This window comes from Pleurodeles waltl, chromosome 12, assembly GCF_031143425.1.
Source record: "Pleurodeles waltl isolate 20211129_DDA chromosome 12, aPleWal1.hap1.20221129, whole genome shotgun sequence".
Taxonomy (NCBI): domain Eukaryota; kingdom Metazoa; phylum Chordata; class Amphibia; order Caudata; family Salamandridae; genus Pleurodeles; species Pleurodeles waltl.
In genome coordinates this window covers 665,760,807-665,772,840 of record NC_090451.1, presented here as the reverse complement: position 1 = coordinate 665,772,840, position 12,034 = coordinate 665,760,807, and the positions used below count along the sequence as shown (strand labels likewise).

The 12,034-nt window shown below is 48.3% G+C and overlaps 1 protein-coding gene across 3 annotated transcripts in view; it reads right to left on the bottom strand.

Moving 5' to 3' along the window:
- The window catches only part of TMOD4 (tropomodulin 4), a 109,694-nt gene that overhangs the window by 34,213 nt on the left and 63,447 nt on the right, over window positions 1-12,034 (bottom strand). For all 3 annotated transcript variants that reach the window (XM_069218480.1, XM_069218482.1, XM_069218481.1), the window contains exon 5: window positions 2,131-2,220. In XM_069218480.1, coding sequence (XP_069074581.1) covers window positions 2,131-2,220 — 90 coding nt within the window. The remainder of the gene's footprint in view (window positions 1-2,130; window positions 2,221-12,034) is intronic.

Below are 12,034 nucleotides of genomic sequence, written 5' to 3'. Positions count from 1 at the left end.
CGCCCTTAAATTTAGTATTTAAGGGCTACCCTGAACCCTAGAAAATTAGATTCCTGCAACTACAAGAAGAAGGACTGCCTAGCTGAAAACCCCTGCAGAGGAAGACCAGAAGACGACAACTGCCTTGGCTCCAGAAACTCACCGGCCTGTCTCCTGCCTTCCAAAGATCCTGCTCCAGCGACGCCTTCCAAAGGGACCAGCGACCTCGACATCCTCTGAGGACTGCCCCTGCTTCGAAAAGACAAGAAACTCCCGAGGACAGCGGACCTGCTCCAAGAAAGGCTGCAACTTTGTTTCCAGCAGCCTTGAAAGAACCCTGCAAGCTCCCCGCAAGAAGCGTGAGACTTGCAACACTGCACCCGGCGACCCCGACTCGGCTGGTGGAGATCCGACACCTCAGGAGGGACCCCAGGACTACTCTGATACTGTGAGTACCAAAACCTGTCCCCCCTGAGCCCCCACAGCGCCGCCTGCAGAGGGAATCCCGAGGCTTCCCCTGACCGCGACTCTTTGAATCCAAAGTCCCGACGCCTGGGAGAGACCCTGCACCCGCAGCCCCCAGGACCTGAAGGACCGGACTTTCACTGGAGAAGTGACCCCCAGGAGTCCCTCTCCCTTGCCCAAGTGGAGGTTTCCCCGAGGAATCCCCCCCTTGCCTGCCTGCAGCGCTGAAGAGATCCCGAGATCTCTCATAGACTAACATTGCGAACCCGACGCCTGTTTCTACACTGCACCCGGCCGCCCCCGCGCTGCTGAGGGTGAAATTTCTGTGTGGGCTTGTGTCCCCCCCGGTGCTCTACAAAACCCCCCTGGTCTGCCCTCCGAAGACGCGGGTACTTACCTGCAAGCAGACCGGAACCGGGGCACCCCCTTCTCTCCATTCTAGCCTATGTGTTTTGGGCACCACTTTGAACTCTGCACCTGACCGGCCCTGAGCTGCTGGTGTGGTGACTTTGGGGTTGCTCTGAACCCCCAACGGTGGGCTACCTTGGACAAAGAACTAAGTCCCTGTAAGTGTCTTACTTACCTGGTAAAACTAACAAAAACTTACCTCCCCCAGGAACTGTGAAAATTGCACTGTGTCCACTTTTAAAACAGCTATTTGTCAATAACTCGTAAAGTATACATGCAATTTTTATGATTTAAAGTTCCTAAAGTACTTACCTGCAATACCTTTCAAATGAGATATTACATGTAGAATTTGAACCTGTGGTTCTTAAAATAAACTAAGAAAAGATATTTTTCTATACAAAAACCTATTGGCTGGATTTGTCTCTGAGTGTGTGTACCTCATTTATTGTCTATGTGTATGTACAACAAATGCTTAACACTACTCCTTGGATAAGCCTACTGCTCGACCACACTACCACAAAATAGAGCATTAGTATTATCTCTTTTTGCCACTATCTTACCTCTAAGGGGAACCCTTGGACTCTGTGCATGCTATTCCTTACTTTGAAATAGCACATACAGAGCCAACTTCCTACAAGTATGCATTACTAAAATTATTTTGTGAGGTAGAAAGGCTCTACTAACTTGAATAATGGGATTAATTCATGCACAAAAGCCATTTTACAGTTGCAGACTCTGATTTAGCGAGTGGAAAGGCCTACAACCACAAGATGGTTTCTTCCATGGGCCCCCTAGTTTCTAAAACAAGATTGCTTTGCCCCTCGCCCAAGATTCCCAAGATTCGCAAAGCTGTCCAAGAAAACAGTCAGCATTTAGCTACTCAGCTTGACCTTCACAGTCAGTGCCCATAATCACTTCCCCCAATTCTTTATCAAAACCTTTTTCACTCTCTCTGTTATCCTTTGCTCAAATATAATGAGTTATGTCCTTATAGTTGTTATTCCTTCTTTGTAAAGCGCTACGAAGCCCCTGGTTAGTTAGGTCCTTTACGTTAAAATTCCTGCATCAAAATATCAAATAAATGGGCTGGCACACATGATGCGAGATGGTCCCAGATAGTTCAGCAGCACAAATGCATAGATATGGGAGGCATAGAGGGGTCCATCAGCGGACACTGCATCCCAGAACATGGCACTGAGTTGAGCTGACAAATCGATATACGTGTTCGGCCAGTGCTATGTCACCTGCAAATCCCCACCCTTACTCCCACATACGTACTGTTGATTCCTTCCTTGTTCATGATTATCCCGGATGTGATGGCGTCGTAGTACTGCTTGTTGCTCATCAGCGTGTACATGCCAAGGATTGCTGCAAGGAGACAGAGACACTACATCAGAAACACATCCTGCTGAGGGCTAGGGCTTATAGCACACACAGGAGGGCACAGTGCAGGTGGGGGCAAATATCAGGCAAAGTACTCAAGGAGCAGGATACAAGTGTCATACACAGAGTCTACTCAAGGGGAAATCCAGGAAATTCATTAAACATAGGTCCTCATTGTAAAAAGCCTGGAGTCCCTATTAAGCTATTAGCAAGAGTTACCAGCCAAATTAGAAATACATGTTTATGCAATTATCAAATTCACAGTATTTTTCCCTATGTACAAGAATGTAGTGAAATCAGCCCAGGGAAAAGGGGCCGAATGGAGGAAAAACTTGAAGAACCACTGCATAAACACCAATTCCCAAAGTTATTCTGTATTTCACGGGGTCTACATTGTGATAGTGCAGAATTATGCCACCCAGCCCACCAAGTGGCCCTACCATGGGGTACTGTGGATTTTAAGTAAGGTAACACTGCCTCCTATTGATGGCCATTGTGTGACATAGTAAAGGCTGTGGCAGGACAACCGTACTGAATCAGCAAGGAAAGGCCCATTATGGATATCGCACATTTCTTTCCTTCGTAGGAAAATCTACACAGCAATCCTGAGCCTGTGTCAAACGCCTCAAAACTATGTTTGGTGGCAGTTAAATAAACATGGGCCCTCATTCCGAGCTTCCTGGTATGGGGGTTACCATGTGGTAAATCCTCCCCAGTACAGTGCAATTACAAGTTAAACTCCAAAGAATGTCAAACTGCTGTGTGCAACTGATTTTTCCGTTCTAAAAACACATGACAGTTTTAATCCTGTGGCGTTTAAGGCGCACATTTACTACATGCTCTAAGCTGATGGCAGTAGTACAGGAAGAAATCACAAGATGTTTTGGGCAGAAAAATATCCAGAATGAGGTCTGGCTGCTGTTGCAGACAAAGCCTCATGCGATTACACAATGTGTAGCTACCACACAGTAAAATCAGTTCTGGTCCTCCCACACCTGGAAAAACAGAGTGTGGAAAAAACAACCCACTTGAGATCAGGCGGAGCGCAAGTCCATGAGGTAATTCAGCTCCACATGACTTGAAATAAGGGCCACAAATTTCCCTACACAAAGCTTACACCTCTTTTGCCCTGGCAGTGCGGCCTGACTGACAGTATGCTGCAGCTCTGCAGTGAATTACAGACTGCATATTATTTTAGGGCCTAACTGCAAAAAACACATTAGTGCCTGACTCATAAGTATTCATAGGAGGTGCCTTATTTGAGCTGGTGGATACTCGAGCCACCAGCACTATTTCTGGGTCCCGGACATATTTCTCATCATCAAACTTTCACCCAAAGCAAGATGGAGAAAAACACAAAAGGGGAAAAGAAAGAAATGAGAGGCGGAAAGATGGAAAAACAGTGACAAAGAAAGCAGGGGGAAATAAGAACCTGACAGAGTGAAATCGAGGAGCAGGCAGTATCGGGTGGTCGATGGAAGAGGAATGAGGTGGGATCAAGACGGCGCTGCCTCAGTATTTGGCACCCTCGACATCCGATGGCGGTACACCAGCTGTGCGAGAGCTAAGCTGTGGGCCCTGGCGCATATTCTTTTACACGTTGATCATTGTGGATGGGATAAGCATAAATGCTGTACTTATTCTTTTAAAAACATATTTCTTTCCCATACTGCTGCATGCTTTAAAGCAATATTCTTTAATAACTGTAATTATATTTATATAGCACTTGCTACCCCTGACGAGGCATCAAACCCTTTTCGGCGAGTAGCACACCACTCCGGAACTCAAAAGAATCAGTGGTGGATTACTATAAGGAAATATGAGTACACTATTATAATTATTATGAGTTAATTTGAGCAGAGGATATGTGCGTTTGTTAGTTGGATTGAATAGAGTAATGGAGGGATAGAGGAGGGAAGAATCCAAAGTGTTTATTGGGAGTTGATAGTAATAGGATAAGGCTTGGGATGAGTAAAGGAGAGATGGAGGAGGGAAGAGTGTGTGGAAATGGGTTAGGGAGATCATAGTAGTAGAAGGGGTTTTGGATGAGTCAAAGGTGAGATAAGTGAGGGAAAATTTACTAGGGCTGTTTGGGAAATAATAGTAATAAACTGAGGTTTGGAGGGAGCCAGGAGCGGTAGAGGAGGGAAGAGTTTAGGCAGGATTATTTTGGCGATCAGAGTAGTAGAATGGGTTTGGGATGAGTCGGAGAGTGGGGATGGAGGATAGATTGGTAGAGGAATAGGGTGATGGGGAGACAGACTAAAGTTTACGAGAAAGTAATTATTTTTTCCCTTTTGTACAGCAGGACTAAAGTAATAAATAAATAGATACGTAAATACATAGTAAGGGAATATATGTGTATGAGAACATGGGCATCAACTGACTAGGATTCTGATACTCAAGAACGAGTTACTTACCTTCGGTAACGACTTTTCTGGTGGATACATTAGCTACCTGTGGATTCCTCACCTAATGAATACTCCCATGGCGCCAGCATTCAACGGAAATCTTCTTCCTAGTCTCTGCACGTCGACGAGGACGTCACTCTAGCCCACGCGACGCCGTCTGACGTCATACAGGCAATAAGAGGTCCTCGACGACGTGCCGGCGTCAGTAGCAACATTTATTACGTGCATGAGAACAACAACCCAATGCAATGAAAGAGCAAGGCAACATCCCATAACCTTGTAAAATACACAATATTGCAATGAATAGCTGTAAATTTAATATAACGAACAAATATATGCAAATCATGTATGTACACAAAGATATATACATATATATATATATATATATATATATATACAGATAAATATACACAAGTATCCATATATACAACATCTATTGCAACCTTGAAGACCAAGAGGAGCGCACTCAAGGATTACTTGGTAAGACCAGAAAGGCAACGGGGAGGCGGGTGGGACTGTGAGGAATCCACAGGTAGCTAATGTATCCACCAGAAAAGTCGTTACCGAAGGTAAGTAACTCGTTCTTCTGATGGATACAACTACCTGTGGATTCCTCACCTAATGAATAGAATCCCAAAGCAGTACCACGCCCGGTGGCGGGTGCCTAAATGGTCAAACCAAGAAATCCTGCAGCACTGACTGTGCAAAATGGCCGTCCCTTCTGACCTCAGAGTCCAAACAGTAATGTTTCGCAAAAGTGTGAAGGGACGACCAAGTTGCGGCCTTGCAGATGTCAACCACAGGAACACCTCTGGCCAAGGCCGAAGTGGCCGACTTAGCTCTGGTGGAATGAGCTCTAATGCCCTCAGGAGGGTCCTTCTTTGCCAAAGAGTAACAGATTTTAATGCAAAGAACCACCCACCTGGAGAGTGTTCTCTTGTGGACTGCCTTTCCTCTCCTCTTGCCCACGTACCCGATGAACAGCTGATCCTCCAGCCTGAAATCCTTTGTTCTATCAATAAAGAAGCTCAACGCCCTCTTTGGGTCCAGACGGTGCAGTCTTTCTTCCTCTTTAGAAGGATGAGGCGGAGGATAGAACGTGGACAAAGTAATTGTCTGAGCCAAATGGAAGGGTGAAACAACCTTCGGGAGGAAAGCAGCCTTGGTCCTCAACACCACCTTATCCCCATAAAAAGTTGTATAAGGGGGCTTTACCGATAAGGCCTGCAACTCACTCACTCTCCTTGCAGATGTTATAGCTACCAGAAAAACTGTTTTTATAACCAAATACCTTAAGGGGCAAGAATGCATAGGCTAGAAAGGGGACCCCATAAGGAAAGTCAGAACCAAGGACAAATCCCATTGCGGCATAACAAATGGTTTTGGAGGATATTTATTTAGAAGACCTTTCAAGAATCTGATAACAATAGGGGATTTAAATAACGATGGTTGGTCTGGAAGACAAATGAAGGCTGACAAGGCCGACAAATAACCCTTAATGGTAGCCACTGCACAACCTTTCTGCGCTAGAGACAGAGCAAAAGACAAAACGTCCGATAGATGAGCATGTAAGGGATCAATCTGCCTCTCTCCACACCACGCAACAAATTTACACCACCTATTAGCGTAGATAGATTTAGTGGAGTGTCGCCTGGCCGCTAATATAACATCCACTACATCAGACGGGAGAGAGAAGGAACTCAGGTTGCCCCGTTCAATCTCCAGGCATGTAGGTGCAGACTCAAGAGGTTGGGGTGTAAAACCTGCCCCTGCGACTGCGAGAGGAGGTCTGCCCTGAAAGGGAGACGGAGCGGAGGGCACATTGAGAGTTGGAGAAGGTCGGAATACCACACCCTCCTTGGCCAATCCGGAGCTATTAAGATGACTAGCGCCCGGTCTTGGCGAATCTTCCTCAATACTCGAGGAATCAAGGGTATGGGAGGAAACGCGTAAAGCAACTGGCCGCACCAGGTTATTTGAAACGCGTCCCCCAACACTCCCTGCATCGGATACTGGAGGCTGCAGAATAACGGACAATGCGCGTTCTCCAGAGTGGCAAACAGATCTACCCGAGGAAACCCCCACCTTTGGAAGATCAAACGGGCTTGATCTGGATGGAGACGCCACTCGTGGTCTGCCGAGAATTGGCGACTGAGACCGTCCGCACGTACATTCAAGACCCCGGCCAGATGATTTGATACCAAGCAAACCTGATGGTCCTTTGCCCAGGACCATAGTCGAAGAGCTTCTCTGCAGAGAAGGTACGACCCTACTCCTCCCCGTTTGTTTATGTACCACATCGTGGTAGTATTGTCCGTCAGGACCTGTACCGACTGACCACGAAGGGAAGGGAGGAAGGCCTTGAGAGCCAAACGTACAGCCCGTAACTCCAACAGATTGATATGAAACATCTGCTCCTCTGGAGACCAAAGGCCTTTGATCTCCAGATCCCCCAGATGAGCTCCCCACCCTAGAGTGGAAGCATCCGTTATGACCGTGGCCACTGGTGGCGACTGCGCGAACGGCTTTCCTTGTGAAAGATTGTTGCTCGCAATCCACCACTTCAAGTCCACAGCAGCATCTCTGGAGATCTTGACAGCACCTTCTAGATCTCCTTTGTGTTGAGACCACTGCCTTCGGAGGCACCACTGAAGAGCCCTCATGTGCCAGCGAGCATGCGTGACCAACAGAATGCAGGAGGCAAACAGACCGAGCAGACGAAGGACCTTGAGGACTGGAACTACCGCTCCATTTCGAAACATTGGAACCAATTCCTGAATATCTTGAATCCGCTGAGGCGGAGGAAAGGCTCGACTCAATGTTGTATCCAGTACTGCCCCTATGAACAGGAGGCGCTGAGAGGGCTCCAGGTGAGATTTGGGCTCGTTCACCGAAAAACCCAGGTCGAACAACAACTGAGTCGTTGACTGCAGATGATGCGACACAAGCTCCGGCGACTTGGCTTTGATCAACCAGTCGTCCAAGTAAGGGAATACTGCTATCCCCTTCCTCCTGAGCTCTGCCGCAACCACCGACATCACCTTCGTGAAGACTCGAGGTGCTGAAGTAAGACCAAACGGAAGGACCGCAAACTGATAGTGCTGCGATCCCACCATAAACCGGAGATACTTCCTGTGTGACTTGAGTATCGGGATATGAAAGTAAGCATCCTGCAAGTCGACAGACACCATCCAATCTTCCTTGTTCAACGCCAAAAGCACCTGAGCTAGGGTCAGCATCTTGAACTTTTCCTGTTTGAGGAACCAATTCAAGATCCTCAGGTCCAGGATTGGTCTCAACCGACCATCCTTCTTGGGAATCAGGAAATACCTTGAGTAACAACCTCGACCCCTTTCCTGCTCTGGGACCAACTCTACCGCGCCCTTTGAAAGGAGGACTTGTACCTCCTGTTCTAGCAACAGGAGGTGTTCTTCTGAACAATAAGATGGGCGGGGCGGGATGAGGGGCGGGAACTCCCGAAAGGGAAGGGTGTAGCCTTTTCCCACAATACTGAGAACCCAAGTGTCCGTTGTAATAGTCTTCCACTTGCGGAGAAAATGCTGTAATCTTCCCCCTACAGGAGAGGAGTGAGTGGGAAATGGTGGAAGCCTAAGGCTGCTTTCCCTGCTGCACCCCTCCAGAGGACGAGGAAGAGGCAGAGTGCTGCTGAGAGGCTCCTCTGGTGCGGGCCCTCCCTCTCCCTCTAAAAGATCTATAGGGATGGGAAGAGGCAGGTTGCTGGAATCTCCCCCGAAAGGAAGAGGAGGAAGAGCCACGCCCAAATCCCCGAAACCTCCTGAAAATCCTGGAAGAGGCAGAGGAAGAAGGAGCTTGGAGTCCTAACGATTTGGCTGTGGCCCTGCTCTCCTTAAAACGTTCCAAGGCCGAATCTGCCTTGGCGCCAAACAGCTTGTCCCCATCAAAAGGGAGATCCAATAGGGTTGACTGCACATCCGCAGAAAACCCCGAATTACGGAGCCAGGCCTGTCTCCTTGCCACCACAGTCGTGCCCATTGCTCTGGCCACCGAGTCGGTGGTGTCCAGCCCAGACTGAATAATCTGGGTCGCGGCAGCCTGGGCATCTGAAACAACATCCAAAAGACCCTGGGGAAGCTCCGTAAATGATGAGGAAATGTCATCCATAAGAGCATGAATATATCTCCCCAGGATACAAGTTGCGTTGGTGGCCTTCAACGCCAGACTGCAGGACGAAAAGATTTTCTTGGACTGCGCATCCAGTTTCTTCGAGTCCCTGTCCCCAGGCACCGTCCGGAAAGAACCAGGCGCTGATTTGGATGATCAGGAGGCCTGCACCACCAAGCTCTCTGGTGTAGGGTGTCTAGAAAGAAAGCCAGGGTCAGTTGGTGCAGCTCGATACCTCCTGGCTACGGCTCTATGAACCGCTGGGGAAGATACTGGTCTCTTCCACACCTCTAGCACCGGATCCAGCAAAGCGTCATTAAAGGGCAATAGAGGCTCTGCCGCAGCTGAGGCCGGATGAAGCACCTCTGTCAGAAGGTTCTGTTTTGTCTCTGCCACCGGCAAAGGCAGGTCCAGAAAACTAGCTGCCTTCCGTACCACTGCGTGAAAGGAAGCAGCCTCCTCTGTGTATTCCCCTGGAGACGAAAGATCCCACTCAGGGGAAGTGTCCAGCCCACTGGCTGTATCTAGACCATGCAGTCCATCACCCGAGTCCTCCAGTTCTCCTTCTTCCAGGACTCGTTGGTACTCCTGCTCCTCTAATAAACAGAGAGCACGTCTCCTCGAATGAAGCCTCTGCTCGATACGTGGAGTCGACAATGCTTCCGCCGAAGCCGAAGATCGGCGCCGATCTTCAGAAGCCACCGACGCCGCGTCCGGCGCCACAGGTAACTTCGGCGCCGATGAAAGAGCACTCGGAGCGGATGGACCCACCGGAGTCACAGGACGAAATCCCGACGTCGACGGGATGGAAATCTCCGGGGCCAATCCCTCCGAAGACACCGGCGCCGACACCGGCGCCGAGCCCACGTTCCCAAAAGGGAGAAAGGGCATAAAGGGTGCCGGCCGTAGAGGCGCAGGATCACCCAATGAAAAGGCCAAAGGGCCAGCCGGAGCACCCCCTGGAGCCATCTGTTGGAAGATGGTATACATCGCATTTAGGAATGCGGTACTATCGGCTCCAGGGGTGGGAAAAGCCGGATACTGGGGTGCCTGTATCGAAGGCGACCCCGACGCCGGCCTCGACGTCTGCGACGCCGAGGACACCACCAGAGGCTGCACCACTTCAATCACCGACGCCTGTCCAGGTGAAGTCGGTGACGCCGGAGAGGGCAACGGCGTCGATGGATGCGGCGTGACCGTGGGACTGACCTCCCAAGTCCTCCGGCGCCGATCCGAAGACCTGGAACGAGTCTCCTTGCTTGAATGGCGCTGTGATTCTCTACGGCGCCGGGAGTCTCGATGACGCCGATGCCTTGGCGAAGAAGACTTCTTATGATGTTTTTCTTTCTTCGACTTCGCCATAAACAGCTTCGCCTCACGTTCCTTGAGGGCCTTTGGATTCATGTGCTGGCATGAATCGCAAGTCGAGACGTCGTGGTCGGAGCTTAAACACCAAAGGCAGTCGGAGTGAGGATCCGTAACTGACATCTTGCCCCCACACTCACGACAAGGCTTAAAACCCGACTTTCTCTGCGACATTATTACTGCAGCGAAGGACTACGCAGCAAAAAATACACTGTAACCAAGAAAGTAACAGTTGCTCCCTCGAAGATAACCGTTTCGAATGCACGGAAAAAAGGGAACTGACGTCGGCACGTCGTCTAGGACCTCTTATTGCCTGTATGACGTCAGACGGCGTCGCGTGGGCTAGAGTGACGTCCTCGTCGACGTGCAGAGACTAGGAAGAAGATTTCCGTCGAATGCTGGCGCCATGGGAGTATTCATTAGGTGAGGAATCCACAGGTAGTTGTATCCATCAGAAGAGAAGCAATTTTGAAACAAGAGGTACAACAGGAATGCAGCAACCAAATAACCTACCCTTCCATTTGCTCTGCACGAGGTAACATTTTGTGGCATTTCTTAAAACAGAAGCACCAACTCATTTTTCCCCATTTGACCTACAGCCCTGCCCCATGTTGGAAAAAATGTGATATCTTATTCCAAGGCACCACAGTCCAGTAACTCTTTAATGCATAATGTACCCAAAGTATTTCCAAAAAAAGAAGTTTCTAACCCTCCACTAAAAGAAACAATACCAAGGACTTGGTATAGTGACGTACAGCGGCATTCCACAATGTACAAGTGGTTACAGAGAAACCCGATTTGACACCTGAGCTGTTTTTATAATGAGTGAAAACCGGCATTTAATCTGAGCGCCTTGTAAGTAAGCCACCCCAGGTTTCTACTGTAATGCTCAGCCTTAAGTGAGAGACAATGCAAAAATCTTAGGGTGGCGTGATGACATCCTCATATTTCTTGGCTTCCAACGTGAGGTGTGCAACTGAGTTGAATGCAGCTGTCAAAGCACGCCGCGTGAACTGAAAATACGATTTGTAGCAACCAACATAACATAGCAAGACCTAAAACGTATTTAGGAAACTTATCCAACACAGCATTCCTGATAGAATTAGGTGGGTGGGGCGTGGAATTAACGTAACAAGGAAAAACAAATCGAAATAGTAAGTAAGTTTGTTTTGACACAAGTTGTGTCAGATTCAACCAGCTATCCAGTAGAAGTCCAAGAGACTAAGCATTCAATCAGTCAGACAACTCCTTTTTTTCCTAGAGTATCCATCCGCTGAAAAAGGGTCTCTCTTGTCTGAGGAAAACAAAACCAACTATTTATCAGGGTTGGGTTTCAGATTGGCCAAAATTATTGACGATCAAACAAACGGCAATCCAAGGGTGGATCACATCAGCATCATACGACACTGCATGTGTCATTCCCTGAGACTTCCTATAAAGCTGTCCATTACTTAGATTTGCTATTGCATTGTTTATTCCCATTTTTCTTCCCCATTCATGTACAGCAAATTACTCTGTCTTGTATAGATTTACTTAGTTATTGCATGTTGGGGTTTTTTCAATGCTTATTTTTATCCAACACTTAAATGGCACAGAGTTTTGATTAGACTGGAGGGTACAGACAGGGTACCCCGTTCCAGCAGTGACAGAGTACTCTGGCCACCAAATTCTCGGTCAGCCCTACCCAATTTTGAGTCGGGTAGATGAACAGGATTATGCAGACGGAGTAAAATTTACTATGTCGTATAACACTTCCTCCGATGGCCCAAGCGTGTATGGCTTTCGGAGTATTTAGAGGCAGTCAGACAGATTTTTTTTCCACTGACACCACGAGGAATATCCCGACGCTAAGGGACCCTAAAAATAGAATCATTATCCCC